The 26,207-nt window shown below is 38.4% G+C and overlaps 1 protein-coding gene across 1 annotated transcript in view; it reads right to left on the reverse strand.

The window, feature by feature from the left end:
- The window catches only part of ube2h.S (ubiquitin conjugating enzyme E2 H S homeolog), a 30,589-nt gene extending 12,143 nt beyond the window's left edge, over positions 1-18,446 (reverse strand). The window contains exon 1 of the mRNA XM_018255689.2: positions 18,051-18,446. Coding sequence (XP_018111178.1) covers positions 18,051-18,103 — 53 coding nt within the window. The 5' untranslated portion in view covers positions 18,104-18,446. The remainder of the gene's footprint in view (positions 1-18,050) is intronic.
- Between the last annotated feature and the right edge of the window lie 7,761 nt (positions 18,447-26,207).

Below are 26,207 nucleotides of genomic sequence, written 5' to 3' on the forward strand. Positions count from 1 at the left end.
ATACCTTATTATGTATTTTGCCAGTTGCCCACTTAATATCCTATTCACTGCTTTAGGCATACAAAAATCTAGAAATAATGCATATAAATACCATGACAGCATATATACCCACATGGACCACTGCAGAGAGATGTTAAAAATTCAGTTAAAGTAAGAATCACTGGGGAAAATCAACTAAGCATACTGATTTTCACCATAAAACTCAAGGCTGATTAATCAATAGACGAGTTTTCATTTTTTTTCATGATTCGAGGAAAAAATGCAGCGGAAAAACAGGAGTACGAATATACTTGAGAATATTCTTTAGAACCTTGATTAGTCGTCATTTATTAAAGAATAAAACCACGAAAAGTCGCCAAAAAAAAAAAAATCGACCAGTAAAAGCTGGCGAGGTTCAATAGGAGTCGATGGGAATTGTCTAACAGCTTTAATTATATATGTATTTCCCTGGATAATTAAAACATTCACTTTTTTTAGCTTTAATTTTAATTAATTGTACAATGTGACTCTCGCTGGTGTGCTGCTTATTTATGAGAAAAAAATTGAGCAGTAATATTCTGTCACGTTTTTTCTTAAATAAGCTAGCATTTGAGAAAAAAAAAAAAGTAACCCAAGTTTTGTTGTCGTTTTTTTTCTTGGCACTTGTGGTTTCTCAACCTCAAAAATGAGTAAATAGGCTTCTAAATGTCATTGCACCACCAAATGTCATTGCACCACCAGATTCTTTTTTTAGAGAACTCTGAGATATTTGTGTTTTTAGACTGCCAATATGAGGTATTTGGCTCAAATGAGAGTCAGCAACACCAGAGAGAGCAGAGACCTTTTAGGTCAGTGACCCTATGAGCTTAAAAAAAGAGAGCAAAGTCTTGCAATTTGCAGTCTAATTTCTAAAAAAAACACTTAAAACAGAAAATGACTGTAAACTGCAAAAGTACTCAGGAGTATAGTAAGTTTACACCAATTAATTTATTGCGGGGGGTCAAGAGGCTAGTAGGAGTCAAAGAGCAGGGTCGGACTGGGATGGTGGGACACTGGATAAAACCCAGTGGGCCGAGGCGACCCCAACCTGCTACCTACCTGAGACTTGTCTACCTCCTGAAGGTGCAATACGCACGAGGGGCAACCAATGAGGCGAGTTGAGGTACTCACCTCAGGCGGCAGCACCCCCTGGTTGACAGGGGTGGGCAAAAATGTCGCTCCTGGTAACTAAGAGCCAAATTTCCGGTTTTCAACCCGGAAATTCGGCTCTTTAAGTACAGAGAGCGCAACTGCCCTCTCCGGCGCTCTAAAGGAGAGTCCCGTGGGGAGGGGGCGGCAAAAGAAGGCAGCATCAGGCAGCATAATGGCTAGAATCGCCCCTGATGAGGGGGAAGAGGTGTGAGGGACCCAGATGTGGAAGCCCAGTGGGCCCCAGACCCCCCAGTCTGATACTGTCAAAGAGTGCCATACACAGAGCTATAATTGATTAACTTTTTCATGCAGTTTTATACTATACTTGGAACATAAAAAATGGAAAGTAAACCAAATGTTTACTATTGAGCATGTACTTACCATCTTAGCAAAGAAACAAAAATGCAGCTCAAACACCCTCGATAAACAGAAAATAAAACAGATTTGTTTTTAGGAAAAAAGTTACTCATTTATCAGCCCTAAAGGATGTGCAACTGTTACACTATATTAACATAAACTATACATCACAATAAGATTTCAACCTGTAGGGAGCACAAATATTCTGCATACACAAGGCTATAAAGAGCAATACTATTTGTAGCCTACATTAATAGACAATGCTTATGTATTTTGGAGCAAAGCTCTTGGGGCTAAAGGAAAGGAGATCAGTTTGTCTTCATATTTCTGTTGGCTGATCCTGAACTTTTGTACATTAACTTGCAAGTACAAGGCAGGGTTTAAAGACATTGTCCTCCCAGATTTATTCAAGTATTTATATGGTACCCAGTCCCCAGGAAAGAGATAAGCCATTCCATTTAAGCCATACAACTAAGTATCCTAAAAAAACTCTGATTTCAAACTTAGATCCTGCCAAAGTCAATAACTACTACTCACAATATGGATGATTTTTTTATACATTCCTAAGGGTGTTTTTGGTCATTTACAGGATAAGAGAAACTTCTGCCCACATCTTGGGATCCTCCACTTCAGTTGGTCACAGTAGCTTCAATCAGTTGCTCTATTAACAAAGATATTGCCATAAAGCAAGTTTTGCCACATAGATGCGCACACAAGCCAGTTGTAAGCCATAGAAAAAAGTCTACACTTTAAGCCACTGTCAAAACTTTTGCCCATATTTTGGGATCCTCCACTTTAGCTGGCCACAACTGTACAAAGCACAAGCAGTTTCTCTATTAACAAGGATATTGCCATAAAGCAAAGTTTTTGCAACAAAGTTAATGCTGGTTTGTTGGATTTTTGAAACACTGGAAACTGGGGGTACAAGACAAAACAATCTAAGTGCATGAGAAGTAGCAAGAAAATCAAACATTATCGGAATCATGAATATAATGTTGTTACACAGCAAAATGGTCCATAGTTGCAGAGCATCTGACCAAAAATTCTTAGTGTGCTTAGAGTTGCTTTTTTGGAAAAGTGTCAGCGATACTTGCCATCTGGTAGAAAGCACTGAGTGTTTCAGAGCACCATATTAAGCAGTGTGTGTATAAAGATTGTGTATACTGTATATATAACACAGGCACATGGCAGAAATGAGAAAAACGAGACCCTGGTGCTTCATAACCAAATCTAACTGCTGCACCTGGCTGCCCAGAAACACTCCGCATGTCTTGTCCCTATTTAGGATTCGGCCAAATTCCAGAATCCTTCATGAAAGATTTGGCAGAATAACAAACTGAATCCTAATTTACACATGCAAATTAGGGTCAGAATGGGGGAAACAGTTTTTACTTCTGTGTTTTCCCGTCCCACCCTTAATTTATTTATACAAATTTGGCCGAAACCTGGCTGAATCCCGAATCGAATCCTGGATTCGGTGCATCCCTAGTCTACAGTATATGAGAGAGAGAAACACTTGTGTGGCTAGCCAGACAACACTAACAGTGATATGTGAGGATAGGTAAAGGGCTTGCATTACTGCAATAAAGATGGACAACAGGCAAGGAACGTACATTCTGCCCCTCACCCTGAAAATGAAACAAACAAAATGGATACTAAAAAGATAATTTTCAAGCATTGTGTAATGTTTTGCTAAGCACTCCAGAAATTATAGCATTTGCAGCAAAAACACATGAGCCAATGAAATTATAAATAGGTCAATTGGAAATAAAACCTTCTCAGAACAAACTGCCTACAGAAGGTGCCCTCAGTGTGTTTTGCCAAGGAAAATGCCCTCTCCCTATAACCAGTACATAGGGTGGGATTGACTTCTATTGAGGAACTACAGGCATGTCAATCTGCAGACATTGACGACAAAGGAAAATCATTGCAATAAAGAATAAAAAAAAAACAATATTATATAAAGAAAAGTAGGAACTTGCTGAAGCAATTACTACAATAGTTCTTACTCTCACTGGGTCTGAAAATGCATGTATATTAGGTATATTTACATATCGGGCCTGATGTTATAAAGTAAAAATGTGTTTAATCAAAAGGGACCAAATGCTCATTGCCAAAATCATGTACATATATAAGCTTTTGGTGTTTTAGCAGCACTGGAAATATGAGCGGATAAAATCTGTCCCTTTTTTCAGTAAACTTAATATGTCTACGAAAAGTTAAAAATATGCTGTAAAACGAGGAAATATTGAACTTAAGTGTAAAAAGTGAACCAATTAGTACTAATATTTCCTACAAATTACTGGTATTTATATGAACTGCAATTGCACCTCTGTCTGTATTATCAATAAATGGAAATCCAAGAAGCATTAAATGTAAGAACCCAGATAGTTTTTATAGAAACACCCCCCTGTTCATTATGATTTGCTACTTGCTCACAACATACACCAACAACTCTATAAATAGCATTATCCTGCAGTATGTAATGTCAGTGGAACAAGCATATGGTAAAGTAACACCATGCTGAATGTCTACAGTAAATGCCATTAAAATCCCTGGCCAAGAGCTTCAGAATGAGTGACCAAAAAGGCATATATTATGCTTTGAATAATTGGCCTAAGTATTACATTTTAATATATAGTAATGCAATTACACATATATGTACACAGATGAAAACTTAAAGAGGTTGTTCAGCTTTAAATTAACTTTTAGTAAGATGTAGAGAGTGATATTTTGAGACACTTTGCAATTTTTTTTCATATTTTATTATTTGTGGTTTTTGAGTTATTTAGCTTTTTATTCAGCAGCTCTCCAGCTTGCAATTTCAGCAATCCACTTGCTATGGTCCAAAGCAACCATGCAATAATTTGAATAAGAGACTGGAATATGAATAGGAGAGGGCCTGAATTGAAAGACGAGTACTAAAAAGTAGCAATAGCATTACATTTGTACCTTTACAGAGCATTTGTTTTTAGATGGGGTCAGTGACCCCTCATTTGGAAGTTGTAAAGATTCAGAATATAAAGGCAAATAATTAAAAAAACTATAACAAATAAATAAATAAAGAAGACAAGTTGAAAAGATCCTGTTGTGTACATTTATCAAAAGATGCTATTATGATTTAGGATCTTTTAATTGAGTTTGCAATTGATATTAAGAAGTCAATCCTCAGTTGAATATCTATAGTTGCTTAGAATTGACAATGTGCAAGGGGTGAACTGCTCCATAAGAGCACACCTAGCCAAAAGCAGGGTAAATCACAGATCAACAACATATCCTCAAATACAATTGTAATATATCACAGTGAGTTATATTTAAACAGAATTATGAAAGTTTAATGTCTATTTTAGATATTATGGGGCAGATTTATCAATGGTCAAATTGAATTTTTTAATGGTCAAAACTGTCAAATTCGACTAGGGAGTTATCCAAATTCGATTTGTTTTTTATTTTTTTTTAAAAAATAAGATTTTTAAGATTTATCATACACTGACCCTTTAAAAATTGGAATTCGACTATTCGCCACCTAAAACCTGCCGAATTGCAAGTCAATTGGTGAGGTCCAGGGATCAATTTGGAGATGTTTGAAGCCTTCCTGACGGTGGAGGTTTTTTTTCTGAGAAAAAACTCGAATCGAGCTTGATCAAATTCGAATTGAATTTTCGGGTCATTTAAAAAAATTGATTTTATTATTAAATTTCAACTAGTTGAATTTCTAATTTATAGGAGTTTAGGGGAGTTTAAAAAAAACTCACATGAATTCGAAATTTGACCCTTGATAAATGTGCCTCTTAATGGTAATACATTGTTACCAGCGCAACATATAGGAACCAACATTTAAAGTGCATCTATTTGCTGAATTAGTTCATTCTATTAAGGTTAGAAGATGAATGAATTGGAGAAATGTGACATAAGAACACAGTGTATGCAGGTTAGGCTTTATTCATTTTAATTCAAATTGTAGCAAAGGAAGAACTCCAGTATATTATAACACATAACCCCCTACAGGACAAAGCAATTAAATCATGCTGCAGTGCTTGTTTAAAAGCTCAGATTCACACATCCCTGCCTATTTTGTGTATAACGATCTTACATCACTAGTAGTAATCAGATTGTCATACAGTTCAAAAGCAGCCTCTTACCAATAACCAAGTCTATAGTACATAACAATTGGTAATTTACAGAACACATAAGCACCTACATCAGTACTAGAAAAAGTGGAACACCAAGATGACAGTCCAGTTCTTGTGTGTTTTAAAAGTGACTAACCCCCCCCCCCCCAGGCTCTGCCCAAAGGTACCGGTTATCTGAAGAAATGAAGATGCATCAGCAGGATTACATTTTAATTCAGATGGAAATTCTGGAGATCAAGGGATTAAGCTGTTACTCAAGGTGACCAGGTAAGGGGCGAATCAGGATGACACCCGTATAATCTGTTGACATGTCTGGATAAAGGTAAATTCTAGTAATCCTTAAATAACAGTGACCTGGAATAGCCCCTCCTTCACCTCTAGAAAATCTTGTCTTAGGGCAAAGACCAAAACAAAGACTGTTGACTACCACATCTCGTACAAACAGCTCTGTGCTCAAAATGATACTCTGCTTGCCAACATGTAGGCAGGATTGTGCCCTAGGCAATTCTACTTGGCCCTGTGCCCCCACTTACTGTATTACGCTTTAACCCAAGCTTATTCACATGTCCTTTAAATGAGCTCTGCCGACTCTGAGCTGACTCAGATGCCTATCTCGAGCTGCCTGAAAAAGGAAAAAATCTAGTAATCTTTGGGAAGGCACATGACTAGCCGAGCATTTAATTTTTCTAAATTGTTTAGAGGTTATGGCACATGACTTCTAAATCTGCTCTCTCACTTGCCTCTGTGCTTAAAAGTGTCCATAGATGCAACAATTACAATCTTTCCTGCAACCCGTTCATTTTCAATACAGACATTTAGAGCTGCATCACATATACAGGTAGAAACAATAAAATTCTACCTGTATCTTACTATTCAGCAGTAAACCGTGGCCAATGTTCAGGACTCTTCAAAGACAACCAATATAAATCTTTGGACTCGGGCAATTGACGTGCCGACAGATTTCCAAGTCTTCTGATGATACTGGTCAGCTCGTCTCCTCCATACACGCACCAAATATCTATGGCCACCTTTAGGCTGACCCTATCAGACTTTTGTACAAAGACACCTACAGCTGCTCATTGACAGTAATTCACTCAAAATACCTATAAGCCAGTCACAGTCCACTTGACACATCACACATCAATCCAGAGGCAACAAACAGGAAACATGAGGAATGATGGGAAACGGCTTTCAAGAACATGGGCGTGCAAGGAGAAATGAACACAAGCAGTTATAAAGTCAAAATGGACAGCACAAATATATCTTAGATGCAGTAAGTTTGTTTGCTTGTCGCAGCACTCACATAAAATTATATACAGCGGGGAAAATAAATATTGAACACGTCAACCTTTTTCTCAGTAAATAAATTTCTAATGGGGCTATTGACATGAAATTTACAACAGAGGTCGGTAACAATCCAAGTAATCCACATACACAAAGAACTCAAACAAATAAATCCATAAATTAAGTTATGTGTAATAAAGTGGAATGAAACATGGAATAAGTATTCAATACATGAAGAAAAGGAGGTGCAAAAAGTCATGTAAAGCCAAAAAACCTGCTGAAATGTGTCAGTAGTTAGAAATCAATCCTGCCCCCTATCAGTGCAAATTAATATCAGTTGATTTAGTCCTAATTGATGGCCTATAAAAAGGTTTCTCATTACCAAGGTATCACACAAGAAGCATCTCATGATGGGTAAAAGCAAAGAGCTCTCTCATGACCTTCGCAACCTTATTGTTGCAGAAATATATTTACTGAGAAAAACATTTGACGTTCAATACTGTATGAATGTACTGAAACATGAGGACTTGAAAAAATAAACATCACATGGTAAAAAACATTGTTTGTGGACAGCTAACCATGGTGGTAGAACCATTGTGGTCTTTAGGTTTGTCTTCCATGATCATTTAACAGCCAAAATATGAGGCTGTATTCATAGAAGCAGGTGTATCTTCTGGTTCCATCATTGTTCCATAATAATGTTCCCATATTCCAAAATTTAGCCTATGCTGCCAACAAGGTTTCATCATCAGTTCCCATATTGCAAGGCATGCCCTATAGTACCTCCTCCGTTCCAACATCACACTCATATATTCCAAAATTAGGTAATCATAAACACTGTTCAAGTTCAAAAGTGGATTTACGAGATGCCAACAAATACCTTCCCCTATGCCATATCATTAAACAACCTAATGAACCTTTATGGCAAACTGCGGAGCAAAATATGAAGTCGATTTCTAAAACATCAGTAATATTTACTGTATGTACATACACAACATAAAAGGAACATTTTGAGGTGCCTGAAATAAAACTGTATGCACTGAGTAAATTTTGCCTAAAATGTAAAAAAATATGTAACACTATAATGTATCCCTTCAATGAAGATGAAAGGAAGAAGCCTCGTGTAACCAGTAAAGGCATAATTTCTCTAGGCCCTAATAGATTCTGCTGTTGATTATTGTACATCTTGTATATAAATATCAGTAAGGAGTACATTATCCATAATAGCTTTATGTGATTCAGACAAAATAATATAATCAGTGCATTTTAGTTGGCTGTAAATTAATTTAAGCCTAGAGTTGAGTTAGCAAACATGCACCTGCAACAAATTCTTAAATAAAGGTTTCCACAGCACTAAAAACATGGGACCAAAGATTCAAAATAAGAAATTTTAAATTTAAAAAAAATATTCCTTTTAGTAAGCATGGCATGTAGTATATCAGCCAGTTTCCATTGAAACATGCCCTTTAATTGTCATCACAAACATGTAGTCTCTTGTGATGATGTCTGTGTGAAACATAACACTGCGGTCTCCACAGCTAACACAAACAACATCTCTCCTGCAGACAAGTGTTCACTCTATCCAATTTGCAGCCTCACTGCCCTGAAATGCCAGATACAGACACACTGAAAGGAGACAGCCTGTACACAAAATAAACCCTCCATGAATAACATCTGATATTAAAATATCCAAAACGAGTTCAAATGTTGGATTTCCTGCTGCATGTTACTATAGCAGCCATAATTACATAGTAACCTAACTGTTGTTAAGGATATGGGGGGGGGGAGACACACTTCTTTCAAGTCCAACATTTTGTTCACACATTCCTAATTCAGCTTGGAAAAAGTCTTGAGAGGAAGGAAAGGGCTGTTTTTTTTCATGAGAAAAAAAGCTAATTTAATTTACACTAGCTTAGTGTGATATCTATTACATGTATTCCAAATTACAATGCCATTTAGCATGAATTTAAGTAAACATTTTGTTTCAATACAAATCATCATTACCATTGTGCTTCTTAGTCTAACTCCAAGTCTAGTAAAAGGTAAATCAATTTCCATAATGATGTAAGTAGTGCTAATTTCAGCCACTTTCTGTGCAGTGAGTGGTTAAAAAAACAAACACAAAGCTCTATTCATTTTACCACCAGCATAAAAACAAATATAACAGCCAAGACAGAGAATGTTTGTGGCACACCAGGGCCCACGTGGATTAAAAACTACTTACAGAAGATTTTCAGAGCATATACACATCAGATGTGGGATGATTTGTTTACCCCACAATTCTATATCAGCCATAGACATGAGCAGATCATAGAGGCAACATCCATCTCTTTAGTCAGCCTAATAACAACATGGCCACCAATAGTAAACTATAAAAATGTAAAATAAACCAATAAATAATCTGTATATGACCGGAAAATCTTTAATTATCTTTTAATCCACATGAGGCCTGGTCTGTGCCACAGAACTTCACTATGGGAAGTTCAGTGTAGTTTGTTTTCATATATATTTTTTTAATGATTTTTTTGTTAACGATAAAACAGTAATTTGCACTTGCTGATCTCTAAACTAGCATACATATGAGTTTTACCTTAAAGGGATACTGTCATGGGAAAATGTTTTTTTTAAAAAATACATTAGTTAATAGATAGTGCTGTTCCAGCAGACTTCTGCACTGAAATCTGTTTTTCAAAAGAGCAAAAAATTTGTAGAAATAAAAGTCGACTAAAAGATTTGAAAAAGTAAAGCAATCAGCGCTGACATGGTCTATATGTAATTATAATCTAAATAGTATTGAAGAAATTACCAGCAGCACACTGTGTAACTTGCAGTAGTACTCACTGAAGAATTTATTCAGGCCATAGCATACAAAAGGCAACGTTTCGGGCCTACCTGGCCTTTTATCCAGGACTTCATAATGTACTCAAGACATTGAGAAAGGTCCCAGACAGGACCGAAGCGTTGACAATAAATTATTTTTGTGTTTGACTACATTATGAAGTCCTAGAGTACGTCAATTATGGGGAACAACTATCTATGATATATGTGGCAGCACCCAGGCATGAGTGCACCACATGTGGAAATATATATATTTTGTTTTTAGTACAGCTTCTTTATATGTATTATATTTTACATTTTTACCTCTTAGAAAATGTATTTACCTTTATGTAAAAAACAAAAAAAAAGTAAGAAAGGAAAAAAGGGGAAAAATACAGTTTTTTTTCTCTTTCAGACTCCTGCCAATATAGAAGCTCCTTTACGTACATCACTTCTGCCCTCTTATAAATCCTTATACGTGCCTCTTCTGCCCTTACATAGGCCCCTACACACATCACTTCCCCCCTCAATATGGACCTTCATTGATGTCACTTCCACCTTCACATAGGTCTTTACATGTGTATTAGCTCGCCCCATATGAGTGGTGCATACAAACTTTGGGTTTAAATGAAAGGATCACTTTAAGTCTCATGTATTACATTTTTTGCTCATGAGGAAGTGTGACGCACATCGCACGAAACGCATAGTTATAGACCTGGAATGTGACGCAAACTTGAATGATTACATGCTTTGTGATACTACAGAAGCTTGTGAGTAGCCTGCATTTAGAAGAGGATTTTATTTGATTAATAAAACTATTACTATTGGCAAATCTTCTCTTGTATTGTATTACACCAAATGAGAACTTTGTGTCTGTCGTGAAGCCTCCGTGTTCCTGCTTTGAACGTTATTAGGCATTCTTCTTTGTTTGTCTGGTTAGTACTAGGCATGCTTACCATATGATTGATGAAGGATCAGTATGCTTTATTTGGAAGGTTATACATTCAGTGTAACCTTCATAATCACACTTTGTGGTTTTATAATTAGTTGAACATACTACACTATATTATTATTATTATTATTATGCACTTCCTCATAGTTGCTGTTTGTAAAAGATATGAAAACTTGCCAATGCATCAGCCAGTGAATGGTGGAAAATAAGCAAAGAGGAGCAGCAGCTTGTCTCCACTTTGTGCTATGCACAAATGATCAGAATGGAAAGGTACATATGGGGAAAGGTACCTACACCGTATGTGACCCCTTGCATACTCACCATTTATAAGGTTGGTTGGTCTATGTATTGCCAATTTTAGATGCAGTGTAGTCTAGAGGGTGAGAAGATGACAAGAAACAATTACTCAATTTTACTTCCCACTATTTGGAATCTTGCTTGGTATCTGCAACCTCACACAACAGAAAATAAACTAACAGGCTTAGAAACTTGCCCGTAACCCATTCTAGAATGCCAAACATTGTTTGACTGGTGATTGACACAAGTTATTGAAAATTGGGAGGCAGCTTGACATATGGATGTGCAGCAACATTTAAAAAAGAACAGTATCTGCCCTGAGTCGTTTTGTGCCCCTGATGTGCATCTCTAAATAGTGTGACCTATTTTGGAAAAAGCAAATATTTCCATTCCAATGCTCTTCTTAAAAGTTTATAGCAGCAGGACTAAAGAAAATTATCTGAGACAATCCCTCTGTGTACTGTGATGAAAAGTCTAGACACAAGCAAACTCCGTCAGAGACTAAAGTTACCTCCCAAATAACACTTACTAAAGCATCTGTAGATCATCTTCTGATGGAGAAGCTTTTCCTGTTTCCACTGATTGCTAGCATAACATGAACTGAAAAATACTGTTGTTCTCATTGTCTAGGTAGGAAGCCATATGCATAATATGAGAGCATCAAAGCAGACCCAAGCTTTCACAAGCTTTCTGAACACACTAGGCACAGATACTTTAACAAACCACAAATGTTCATCTCCATGTGGAGATCCCCTAGTTTAAATAGGTTGCCAAAGTGCCGGAAAAGAGACAGAAGATGGCTCCTGTGAACTCTGCTACACTGTTCTGGATCTTTATCTCAGGTTTTTAATCAGAAGCACTTTTCTATGTAACAGACTGCGGTGAAGGAGAGGTGAGAGAGGCAGTGGGTGGTTTAGTTCCTCTTTAATCAGTGATAAAGCTAAGACACACATTTCCACAGCAGATAAGAGACAAGAAGTGGTCAAATATTATGTATTGCTACACATACCTAAGGTCACACTGGGAGATTTAGTCATCCGGAGACTAATCGCCTCTTCTTTGGGGCGACTAATATCCCCGAACTGCTTCTCCCTGTCTTCCGCCTGCTAGAATCAAAAATCGCCTGCAGCATGGCACCAGGGACAGTTTATTTTCCGAAGTCACCCTAAATTTCCTCGTGAGGCAACTTCGGAAAACGAAGTGCCGCAATTGCCATGCCGCAAGCAACTTTTCATTTGAGTAGGCGGAAGCAGTTCAGGGAGTTTAGTCGCCCCAAAGAAGTGGCGATTAGTCGCGGAAGACAGGGGGAAGCAGTTCGGGGAGCTTAGTCGCCCCAAAGGAGTGCCGATTAGTCGCCCTCAAAGAAGTGCCGATTAGTCGCCGGGCGACTAAATCTCCCAGTGTGCCCCAACCCTTAAGGGCAGAGACACACACTCCGAATCGATGGAGATAAGACTAATCTCCTTGAACTGCCTCCTGCCAGGCAACAATTTAAATCGCCGGCGGGATGGCAATCGGTGCAATTCGTTTTCCAAAGATGCCGAAGTTGCCGGACGAGGAAAAACTTTGGACGGCTTCAGGAAATTAAGCACACCAAGTGCCTTCCCGTCGGCGATTTAGATTCTGTCAGGAGGCAGTTCGGGGAGATTAGTCTCCGCGAAAAAGAGGCGATTTATCGCCGGGCTGCTAAATCTCCATGAATTTGAGCGTGTGACTCTCACCTTTTCACAAACAAAATAAGACACTTGCTTACAAGAAATCATCACCAATGCAATTATGCGTTAGGCCAGTACTACACAGGGCTGTTTATCGGACTGCTTGCTAAAGAGCTGGCAATCACCGTATGCGAGATGAAGGTCCTCAACCCATCGCCCATCACATTACTCAACATTATGTTAAAGAGCTTTGTTTCCAACATGGCATCTCCATAATCCCAGAGAAAGTTTCTTTTTAAGAGGTAGCCAGGTTCTAACAGGTGCCATTAAGCCACTGCTTTCTGGTTACTTTAAGTTAATTTTCACCTGCCTGTGCATCCCTCCCCTGTAAACTACAAAAAGAGTACAAAGAATTGCTTGACTGTGCATTACTTGTGGCTGCAGTACATATTCATAGGTGTATGTAGGTGTTTTGAGACTCCTTACCTTGGAAGACAAAGGTCATGACTTTTATGGTTTAGTTTTTAACACTATATTACACTGTGTGCATTGTAAAGAATTCCTTCTACCACTTATTTTATTTGCAAACCTATAATTATATATATTTTTAAATAATGGTGTTTCGGCAGCCATCTCAGTTTATTATGCATGATCCTGCTCTTTCAGAGCCAGCACACTGCAGATCCTTCTAGGCAGCTGTTTTCTCGTCAATTCAAACTTTTACCGCAGTTGATCACCACTAAGCTTTTTCCTCCTATTTTTTCCTGCTTGGGTGCCAACTTACCACTAGGTGGAGCATGGGAGCATCCTTTGAAATACAAATTATTTCTTATTTGGTAATGTTAATTTTGATATACAGCATACAATGCTGGTAAAAATCCCACCAGTACAGTGGGATTAGTTGTGTGCACATGGTAGCCTCTGGGTTTGTGAGTGGCTTTTACCTAATTTGAGTAAAGAACTTATTTATTTAGTTTTACACAGTGCACTATTCTTTTTATTTGATGTTGTTACAGCAAAACAGTTACCCAAAAGAACGACTTTGGGCTAGGTAATGTTAAGCCCCCTATGACTGGTTAGGTTGCGTTATCTGAACCTCTTCAAAAAGGAAATCAGAATTCACCTTTTACCACTAGAACATCTGGCCCAGTCTTGAAACATAAGGTTCAAATTTTCCCTTCTATTTGTGCTTGTATATTAGAATGTAAGCTGTATGGGATAGGGACTTATTTCCTACTTACCACATTTTTAATAAGAATGCCTGGTCCCCCCGTGTATACTTTTTTTTACTAGTAAAACTGTACAGTGCAGTGTACCATAGTAACACTTTATAAATAATTATACAAACATACACTACTTATTTTACTTATGCTGCTGCTCTCCAGGTCTCAAAAATATATCAGAAGGGTCTTTCAAGCAAATGTAGCGAGCAAAATAATGCCTGCAATTGATACTAGTATGGCTATAATGTTCAAGTGATCCTCATTGCACTGGAGGGTGGTTTGAGGCATTTTCAAACATTCCGGTTTAGGCATGTAAAAACATGGAATAGCAAACCCAAAATCTCCTGATAATCTGTCCACAAAAAAAAACTGTATGGCTCTAGTCAGACATCTATCAATCCATAACCTTTCAGGACACAGAAAGCTAAAAGCTATATGTGTTTGCCTGCAAATTCTTGCTTGTATTTCTCCAGTAATGTGAATCTTAACTGGCTCTGAATAGTCATATTGTACAAAACAGTGTTAGCTTTTGTATCCAATTTACCTCCTGAAGTCCTAGAAGTGATTCCTTGTCAGCTATTTTCTCTCAAGCATCAAGAGTTAATTTGAAATAATTATAAAGTAAACAGTGGCTTCAAAATAAAGTATAAAAAGGTTTTATGGCACATAATTTCTATTGCTTGCTTTTTTTTTTATTATTATCGGACCACTCCACAATTTAATAAATGGCAGGAAGCTCTACCAACAGAATTCCCTTGAGCAGAATACATTTTACAACAAAAGCAATATATAGTGTGTATATATATACACATACACACACATACACTGCTCAGTTAAATACATATAAAAGTAGCATAAACGCAGCCTGATACTAAGCAGCTTTCCTTTGTCACTCTATCAGCTGTTCAGTTGCTCCCTCCCCTCTCCCTTTTTCCGGGTAGTAACAGGGCAGCCAATCACATGGCAGAGAGCTGACAAAACAAGCAGTTCAGCACTTCAGCTCCACACTAGTAATATGCAACAGTTTCATTAGGAAGTTACAGAAGAGGGGGGGGGAAGGGGCTTCTAATCTCTTTCTATATTTAACACATACTGTAGGTATAAGGTACTTTTTTCTTATCTTTATAAAAAAAAAAGTGAAATTGGCCTTCCGCTATACAGCTAGTGTTTATTTTGGCATGCCTTACAAAAACACAGTGTTATGACTGATACTCTATTTTAGAGTTGTATACAATATGTCACATTTAACCTAAATTTTGCCCCAGTTTTATCAGTTATCAAACATTTAGAAATGAGTTGGTTAACCCTGTAAGATAAAACAATGAAGGATGAATGGGAAAGGTCAGGGTCAATAAAGGCTTAAAATATAGCATGGCGAATAATCGCCTCTTCTGCGGGACGACAATCTCCCAGAACTGCCTTCCACCTGCTATAATGCGACAACGCACTCGCATCGTTTTGATTTCCGGAATAGCCCAAAGTTGCCTCGAGGAAACTTCGGGCGAATTCGGAAATCGAAGCACCGCGAGTGCATTGGCGCTGGCGTTTTCGCATTATAGCAGGCGGAAGGCAGTTCGAAGAGGCTTTAGTCGCCAGGTGACTAAATCTCCCCGAATCTGCCCGTGTGCTAGCTCCCCTAAGGTGATCATATACTGTAAGATTCTCTTGTTGGGCAAGTGATATAGTTGTAATGTGATTGTTTGGCCCTAGGGTCAAACAGTCACATTAAAATGAAGGGGATATTAAAAAAATTGAGCGTGGACCGAAACAGTCTCCTGAATCTGGCAGAAAAATCAACTCTGCCAGATATCGATTGGGAAAGCCTGTAGGAGGTCCATACACGTGCAGATAAGATGCCAAATAGGACTACAGGATACAAATCCGCAGATTAAATCTGTTTCTGTATGGCAACCTCAATAAATATGGATTGGCAATATAGTATCAGTAACAGACTAAATGCAGGGCCACTTGCAGCCATCTGTCCCAGAAACCAGAGATTTTATTTCACAAAACAGTTGGTGGGCTCTCGATCATTCCAGACAAACTTTAGTTTACTAAAATTCAGCAGCAAGTTACAGTAATAACAAAGAAGCAGAATGGATTAGGTGTAGAATTCCAGTTCACTGCTTGCCCCCCCCCCCAAACAACACTCCCTTTCTCTGCAAATGTCTGTGCATTAATGTCATAGCCATACAGCAAACCCCCCCCCCCCTTAGTGTCCTGTCCTACAAAAGGAAATTACATGGGCCAAGGGAAACTTGTGGGACAAAAACAAAAGCAAAAAACAGGGAGGAGAACAAAAGTAGAAGCGCTCAGCTGTGCTATGTATACTTTTCCCACACAACCCCTTTAATACCAATGTAACCCAACAGTCCAATCAGCTGCTAAGGCATTGATTTAGACATGTTTGACTTGTAAAACTTTATATAGTTAAGGAACCTGAAACACACCCTGGCAGCACAAGGGTTACTTTTTAAACTGCATTTATATAATTATTAGATTGTATTCCTTAAAAACAGATTTGTCTCCTGTGTTCAGCCAGTTAACCCTTTGCTTCCTGAAGGCCTGCAATGCAGACCTGACATCTCCAATCAGATTTTAGGTTTCTTTAATGCAGCTATACAAATCCTTTCATATTAAAACAGACAGGAAAGATGATGTTTTCAACTCAACTTATGAAAATATGTTCATTATCCTGCCTTTAAATCACCCTTTAAAAAAACATTTAATGGCCTGCAACAAATAACAAATGCTAGTAAAAACCATAGCATTCCCTTCAATTAGGGCCATCGTAACTAATGCTAAAAAGCTGTCGACTGACTGCCTACCGTTCTTTATTTGAAAGCTTAAGGCGGCATGAAACCTTAAAGACTGCAGTCTTTTGTCTGTTCTCTTACAATAAAAACGACAAGCAGAAAAAGATTGCAAAGATCCCTTTGTTTTGATTAGGCAAATAAACAGGACTGGAGTACACAAATGCTTGTTTAAGCTCTTACTTATCCATTTTTAAGAGAGAGATATTCCATGAACAATGGCCTCATGAAAATGATTTGCAGTCTAATGAAAACCCCAGTTTTTTGTGAAAGCTCTATAGGTGAAAAGAAACAGAATAATTATGGAGTATAGGCTTGTCCAAAATGCAGCCCTCGACCTCTTGTTTTTACTACTACAACAAATCCCAGTATCACCACTAAAACTCTTAGGCTGTCAGTGGGTGCTGGGAGTTGATGATTTAACTACTGCTGGAGCAGAAACAGCTTAGGCATTTCTGTTGTAAATCACCTTGAGCTGTGAAAAGGGGGATTTGGACATTTGTTGCTACAAAAATAAAACAAATATGTATATATGAGGCTAAAAGAAAAGAAATAGCACAATCTTTCCCCTGCCTTCTAGACACAAACAACAAAATCCTCCTTGTTTGCTTCCCCCTCCTCAACTGTACTGACATAAATAAATATATACCTAAATTCCTACAGGCCTGTTTGAGCTGTACAAAAGAAAACTGCACATATTTTCCTAATACTAAATAGAATTCACCTTTTCTTAAAATTGCAGGCAATTGTTTCAGACAATGACTCAAGATTAATCCAAAAGTCTCTTTATTATATAAAAGAGGGCCCTACTGGCTTCTAGGAACGGCAACTCACATAGGCCAACAGCCTTCAACTGCCAGCAGCTCAAGAATAGCTGGAGGGCCTGTGGCTTAGAAAAGGCATGTGTGCCAATAGATCAATAACAAAGGGTTTCCCCATTAAAATAGATTATTATCAAAGATAACATTTCTTAAAAGGAGACATGGTCATATGTGGAATTCTTTGTTTTGGGAAACTATAGGGTTGCCTTTTCCTTATGTAATTTACTTATATTTCTGGTAACAGCCTTAGGGATAGCTGTACAAGGATCTCTCTCCATACAAGGATATGTCCATCCCATAGCCATGGAACACTGACAATAATGACACTAGGCAATTAAGATACTTACATGTATCTAGTGGGGGCAGAATAGTGTGAGCATTCTTTTCACTCCATTCTAATGCTCCATATCCATCCAAAGCAGGGGACCCAGAGAGTTACATATGGAGGGCACCTAGTAACTGACAGTCAAGCTCCCATTTATAGTAAATGCAACCCATAGCCCAATCATTTGCCCTCAGGAAGGATACAGTTTAACTACATCGGTGTCCATTCGCCTCTTTCCCGGGCTGGGAGATGACATGTCTGCAGCTCCCACCCGGGGGACTCTTCGCCTGCAAAGCACTCAGGACTGTCAGCAACTGACGGAGTGAACTGACGGCGTATTCGCCTCCCTCCTCCGGGCCTTGTTTGTCCGGCAGTCCTTAGTATATGCGTTGGGGGCCTAACCTAGACTAGCTTTAGGTTGTCCACAAACCCAGCTTCCAGACCTTGTCGCCTCCTTCCGTATACCGAAGAGTGCCTTAGCATAAAAAGTAGTATAACCGACTAAACGTCTCAGTCACGTGACCTCGCAAATAATGACGCGCCGGCCGCGGAGGAAGACTTAAAAAACAGAAAAGAGAGGCGGCTCCGCACCGCGGTAGGCGGGGCAATCGTCATGCGGTCTAAGCCTCGCTGTGGGCAGCTGACACCGTCTGACCGCTATACAAGGCCAGGTAATCAAATTGTCAATCTTTTATATAACCGCGCCCACTGTCAAATGAAAACAGCTCAGTGTGTAGACTTCTGGGAGTTGTAGTATTTATTTCCCCCCCATATGATATAAACCATAAACAAGAGCTGTAGATTAGAGTAAGTGTACAATGCAGAGGGAAGGGGACTTTTTTGTGAGGGGAAGGATGTCCAAAAAAGTGCACAGCACAAGTGAAGTTTTGGTGTCACATCGATAGTAGTAGCTGAGCTTTAGCTGTTGCCAAACTGTGCTCGGTGCTTTTCTGCTGACATCCTGCAATGTAGACGAGGGCTTGTGACTGACAAATAACATGTGTGACGCTGCATGTGCTGTAACGTTCTAGAAACATGAATTGTTAGGAGGATCGCTTTTCATTGTTAGTAGTGTGGGGGGCTGGTAAGCACCATGTCTGCTTGTAATGCTACGTTTGTACAGGCTTTTAAACATGTTAGCTTGAATATTAGAACTTCAAAAGTATATATACATATTTATATACTAATTGTGAATATATACATATTTATATACTAATTGTGATGAACGTTATTTGAAATACTATCAACTATAGGGTTGCCACCTGTTCGCTTTTAACCTGAACAGTTTGGTTTTTCTAAGGCCTCTTCCGGTGTCTCAACTTTCTGTTCGGGTTTTCAGCCACGTGGGTTTCAACTGAACATCTCAGTTTGTCAAAGGGCTGTCCGTTCAAAACTGTCCCATTTAAAACATAGCCAAAACTGGACAGAAATCCAGCCAGTTGCATATAAGTGATGCAATAACTCTGATCCAGCATCATATCTCCACGACATCATCTCTGATGTCATCATGCCCACCCAAACATTGCTGCCCCGCCCCTTTTGTTTGGGTTTAGTCTCTGGCAAAGGTGGCAACCCTAATCAAATGATTTAAGCAGTATGCACATATTAACTCATATGGATTTTCGAGAAGTTACTCTGTTTTGCACCCTTAAGCCACAGTAAAACAGCCCTGTCTCCCACTTCCTGTACTTTGCAGTTTATTTAGTATTAAGCTCCACCACTGAAAACACACCCGAATATCAGGCACCCCAAATGGATTTGCATCCCTGAATTGTTTTTTTTTACCTGAACAATTTGATTTCTCTAAGGCCTGCTTGGGTCTCACCCTTGTGAAACCCAAGCCAATATATGAAAAACATTTAAATTCTAAGATACTCACAGGCCCGGATTTGTGGAAAGGCCACCTAGGCCCGGGCCTAGGGCGGCAGAATTTTATGGGGGTGACATGCTGCCCAACCACATCCACATTGGTTCAGAAACACTGGAGATGCGCTGGAGATACAATCATTTTTTAAATTCCCATTGCTCCAGTCCAGATGATGAAAATTTGCACAAATAAAGGGGAGGGTATAGGGGCGACGAACGGCAGGTTTTTTTTAAACAGTTGAATTCTCCTTTAAGAAAACTGGACATAAATCCAGCCAGTTACTTAAGTGATGCAATAACCCCACCCTGGTGTCATAACTCCACCAACATCACTGCCCCACACTCAGTGCTATTTCCTCGCCCTTTGGGTTTAGCTGTCAGCAAAGGTGGCAACCCTCATTTTAATGTTTTCATATTTCATATAGATATTGGTTTATGATGACATACATTTTATCTACATATTCTCACTGTGAATTCTCTTATTAAGAAATTGTCTAGTGCTTAGTCCTAATGTGTTTTGTAGTTAAAGCTATGTTTTTAGCTTGCTATCTTCATAAGTAAATATCAATGGTGAAGATTTTCTTGGAGGAAAAGAAAAAAAAATATAGGGGTTGGTTGAACCATATGGAAGTAAGCAGAGTGGACAAGCACAGGATTCACAAGAAAGAGTAGATATACAATAGCTAGACATTTATGATAATAAAAGTCATGGAAAGTTTAGACACAGGCAACTCCCCTGATTTTATCGGGAGTTACTAGATTTTAGGCTGTGTCCCCCGATCTTCCATCCATTGAACACATTCCCCCCATTTCTGACACTTTTGCCCAATTTGCTGGCAAAAATCAGTTGTGCGCATGCGCAGACCATTTCAGTGATATCAGCAGAGCGATGTGTGCATGGGTGTCACTATTTCTGTGGCCTCAGAGGTTCTGCGCATACGTGTAATGTCATATCCTTATACATAACAAACCTGGAAATTCTCGGTGGCGTGTGGGATAGCACTGCACAGGCATGTACAGTAAACATGCAGGCAAGACACTGACTTCTATAATCAGGCACACAAAGAAATCCTTTAGGAATAGCCATACAAAAATAGCACTGCAGCAAAGAAAAACAGCCTCTGTCAGGGATGCAGGGAACAAGCACACACAGTTCTAGGTACAGAAAAATACTGGATGGCTACTGCTGTTCCTATGCATGGCAGCCTGGGTGGCACAGATTCTTTACCTTGTTTAGTAAAACCTGGTATCCAGGGGTGATTATCAGTAGGACCTTGAATGGTTAGTGTACCCCTTCTTTTGCACTTCTTTACATTTTTTATATAATGTGATCTAGTACTTATTCAACAATGCTGTGATCTTCTCTTAGCAGATATCAGGTGACTGAGACTAAGCTAAAGAATAGCTGTGAAATTACAGTTTCTTTATCCACTTTCTTAACATATGACACTAAGGAGCAGATTTATCAAAGAGTGACAGAGCTCAACACAGGAAATATCCTTCACGTTCTCTTGATTCCTATAGAGGTTTTAAAAGTGTATTAATCAGTTGATGAAAGTTAGAATTCACCATTTGATAAATACACCTCTAAAAATCCCATAGTAATAAATGGAGCGTAAAGGAGTTTTTCTGTGGTGAGCTCTATTTTTACTCTTTGACGAATCTGCCCCTAGAAGAAGCCTATTTATTAAAATTACAATTTGTAAATTTCAGTTTTTAAATTAAAAAAAACATAACATTTTACCTGACTTGAATGTTTGCTTTTTTATTAAAAAATGTAAATCTAAAAAATACAATTGAAAAGAACTAGAATCTAAACACCCTAGTACAGCCTTAGGGTATAGTATTGTCTATGGCTGGGCATTTTGTAGCCACAAAAAAAATAGATGCTACTAGTAGCTCAGGAGCTATGGCAACAAGTAGCTGCTACTAGTAGCTGCTACTTGTTGCCGTAGACAATACTGAGAATTGCCTCTGTTAAAACACATGTAAAGTCAAATTATAGTGATTGTCTGTTTTGTAGCAGTTACAAGTAGGTGCTTCTAATAGCTCTGTGTGTCTTCATGCTTACTGCAGCAAAGAAAACAATCACCAAGACCTGGAAAAACGAAACAAATCTCAAATGACTGAACCAGACATTATAAATTTCCAGGAGAAGATGTCCATTATCCTATCAGACAAGCACCAAAAATTCCTACATGTCTAGACCCCATGGTATACTAAATACAGGGCCGCCATCAGGGGGGACAGTTGTCCCGGGCCTGGTGATTTTTGGAGTCTTAGGGGGGCCTGGTCGCTGTACTCACTGTGTAGCCGGGCCCCCACTGCTGTCTGGAAGCTGTAGAATCAGGTGGGGATGCAGAGTTTCTGCTACATGTCTTTCCCCTCCCCAGCTTCTAAACTATTGATAGTTTCCCATAGAGCCGCATGGTGATTGGATAAGCCTATCCAATCCCTGTGTAGATCTGCCGGGACTTATAGAAGCTCCGCCAACCCTACCTGATTCTGCAGCTCACTGAGAGCAGTTGGGAGGGGGGGAACTTTGAATGGAAAACAAACAGAAAAAAATGGGACACAGGAAACCGAAGAAGAAACTAATGTACGTTCCACTGAGCACCAACGTTTTTGATTTTTTTAGTCTATTGAACCCCTGGCCACAAATTATTTTTTTATTATATTCTATGGGGCCCCTGACCACCAATGTTCTTGTAAAACTTTTATGGTGGCTCTGTCATCACTATTTTTTTAATTTATAGGGGGGCCATGACCACCAATGATTGTTTTAACTTATAGGGGGGGCCCTGACCACTAATGTTTTTTTTTAATTTAAAGGGGGGCCCTGACCACCAATGATTTTTTTTTAACTTATGGGGGGGCCTGACCACTAATGAATTCTTTTAACTTATAGGGGGGCCCTGACCACCAATGATTTTTTTTTAACTTATAGGGGGGGGCTGACCACTAATGAATTTTTTTTAACTTAAAGGGGGGGGGGGCCCTGACCACTAATGAATTTTTTTAACTTATAGGGGGGCCCTGGCCACCAATGATTTTTTTTAACCTATAGGTGGGGCTGACCACTAATGATTTTTTTTTAACTTATAGGGGGGGGCCTGACCACCAATGATTTTTTTTAACTTATGGGGGGGGCTGACCACTAATGAATTTTTATTAACTTGTAGGGGGGCCCTGACCACAAATGTTCTTTTGGGGGGTGGGGCTTGGGGGCAGGATCTGGGGTGGGGGGGGACCAGGGGGCCCAGAAAATGTTGCCGTACAGGGCCCTGTGATTTCTGATGGCGGCCCTGACTAAATAGATATGGGAATTCCACATCCATTGCCTTGTTGAGCACTTCACATACATTTCCCTTTTCAATAAGTACATCTCATGGTGAGCTTTGTAAAATTTGGGTTCTGTCATTTAGGGGCAGTTTTATCAAAGGTCGAGGTGAATTTTCGAATTAAAAAATTATAATTTCGAGCTCTCTCGAATAGTCCAAATTCGATTTGAAAAAAAAATGAAAATTACGAATATCGAAATTTATCATGTACTGTCTCTTTAAAAATTAGACTTCGACCATTCGCCATCTAAAACCTGGCGAATTGCTGTTTTAGCCTATGGTGGACCTCTTAGAACCTATTTGGAGTCAATTGGTGGACTCTGAAAATTTTTTTTTGGGAAAAACTTTGATTCAAATTCGATCGAGTGCGCTATTACTTTGATTCGTACAATTCGAATTCAGCCGAATACGAACCTATGCGGTCAAAAAAACCATTTCTTCATTTCGGTTGGTCTTTCGGTTGGAATTCGATTTTCATAGTTTTTCAACTTCGACCCTTGATAAATATGCCCCTACGTGTAGTTTAGCTTTTCTAGGTTTCTTTCCTTTATTTTACTTAGGTCATGTTCCCTAGGTCTTCAAATATGGGCCTGTATAATAGATGTATAATACTTATTTGAAATTTTATAACTAATGTTTAATTTCTGTATGCTGCCTGGATTTTAGTATGATTACCTGATGTCATTCTTATACTACGTTATCTACTGTGTGATCTGCAAAATACCAATAAAAATTACTGAAAAAAATACTTGCATGGATCGAATTTGTATTCTGCAGTGTCTCAAATAATTTTGAAAATGTGTAAAACTGTAATCGAAAAAAATCACTTAACTGTTGTCTAGGACAACTCCCATTTGACTTGTACATTAATATGCAAGCTTCTAGATGCTAAGGTATTCCATTCAAATTGGAGGAGCCCTATCTGTATGGATGCACAACCAATTTCCTGTAACCCTTCTCTGGATAATTATAGGATGAAGGGGTGAGCCCAATAGGTTAATATATACATTTTGTTCAGGTACTTTTACATTTAATGTAGAAAATGAACAGCACCATCGATTTGGATGTGGTTTAAAAAGCCTTTATTTGTGCTCTTGTGGGCATCCCCCGCGACGTTTCAGGCCATGTGGCCTTTTATCAAGCTTGATAAAAGGCCACATGGCCTGAAAGGTCGCGGGGGGATGGTGCTGTTCATTTTCTACATTACATGGTCTGTCAATGGAAAGTGGTCGTTGCAGAACGTGCACCATCAAGGCAAGATACTAAGAATCGGTGTGCTGACTAAATTTGTTCTCCAGGTACTTTTACATTTAAATTGCAGTAAGAATGTGAATTTGAACATTGAAAATTAGTCCCTTAATATTTGTTTATTTATATTTTTGACTTATTTCTTTATTGTTGTAATGTAATGTTTTTCTTCTTTGTACTGTACTTTTCTACTTGTATAGTATAGATCTGTGTATCCCAGTAGTGCTATATAAATGCATTTATACATATTATCCTTTGCAGCTTTACAAACAGAAGAAGGTGTAGGAGCGACACATAGGGGGGAATTCACAAAAGTGTCGGAAACGAAAAAATGTCTTTAAAATGTCGTAGAAAGTGTCGTAGCAACAGCCGACAAATTCACAGAGCATTTCTCCGCCAATTTTCCGACATGTGCGACACTTTTGAATTAGTGTCGTTAAAAGTGGGCGTGGTTTTTTCGGCGCCACTTTTCCCGACATTTTTATGAATTACTCGTAAACTCATTCTTTTTACTGACAATTTTTCAGACACTTTAGGCTCTCCAAAATGAAAATGTCAGACAAATTGTCGTTTAAAAAGTCTTGGTAAATGTCGTTTGTACGATGAAAAGATATACGACATTTTAGAAAATTGTCAGACTTACGAGACATTCAGAGATGGTAACATCTGCCTTTGTGAATTTGCCGTTCATACGACATTTTACAAATTTGTCGACCGCCACTTCTGGGTTACTTTTTTTACCGACACTTTTGTGAATTCCCCCCATAGAGTTTCGGGGGGATAAGCACTACTTTTCCCCTGTATTTATCCCAGAGTTGTTTATACTGGGTTGTAGTGGGGGAGAGATTCTTTTTTGGTATTCTTCTGTCTTTTTTCAGGGATCCCGATGATCTGGATTCTCAATATCTAACCATGGCTATTATGTTGGATAATCTCGCCGCTACATAGTACCGGAGTATATGGGGGACCCCCAGACCTCCCATAGGAGCATATTTATCAAAAAGTGAAGTTAGAGATCGGCACAGTCTGAAAGAGTCAAATTCCACCACTTTAAATTTATTTCTATGGCATTTTAAAAGGCATATTTATCAAAGGGTGAAATTTCACTTTTATCCATTCATAAATACTCTTTTTAAAATCAAATATAAATGAATGGAGAGTGGCGGAAAGTAACTTTGATAAATATACCGAATATCTTTGGCTTAATCATGATGTCTGATTTGATTGTAGGGCATTTTATATCCCAAATAGATTTTTGTAGGGCGTTGGCTGCCCTTTCCGGGAAGTGGGAGGACCTGGAATAAATAAACGATCTTCAGAAGCAGTGTAATTTTTACTCGATAAACCTGATTTACTCCAGGTCTGTAGTTACGCTTTCAGGGTGGGTAGAGGGGTAGTCTTCCCTACAGAGAGAGTCATATCTGGCAGTCAGATGTATTTCTAGATATTTCATAGCATTTTCTAACCAGTGAAAAGTTAGCTTATAGTAGTTTTTTCTTCCTGATATGCATTTGAATGTATTTAACCTTATGTCAATATGACCTTTCTTAGGAAGAGACAATTTTTAACAACTGATAACAAGCTGACCCCGACTTTTGCCCACTAAAATATCAACATCTCTTCCTATGCCGTAGTAAATCGCAGAGAAAGATAAATAGACCAGAGATACAATCATTTGGTTAATAAATGAAAAAAAAAAATTATATATATATATATATATATATATATATATATATATATATATATATATATATATATATATATATAGAGTGCAAATAGTAAATAATTAGCCTTGAATTCCTTGGTAGTAAATTACATCCTTGATCATTATTTCCATGAAATAATTATTTTAGGTAAACATGCATACTAGTATCAACAGACCAATTAAAGTTCCCTGGCCATTTC

The sequence above is a fragment of the Xenopus laevis genome, chromosome 3S, assembly GCF_017654675.1.
Source record: "Xenopus laevis strain J_2021 chromosome 3S, Xenopus_laevis_v10.1, whole genome shotgun sequence".
In the NCBI taxonomy this organism is placed as follows: domain Eukaryota; kingdom Metazoa; phylum Chordata; class Amphibia; order Anura; family Pipidae; genus Xenopus; species Xenopus laevis.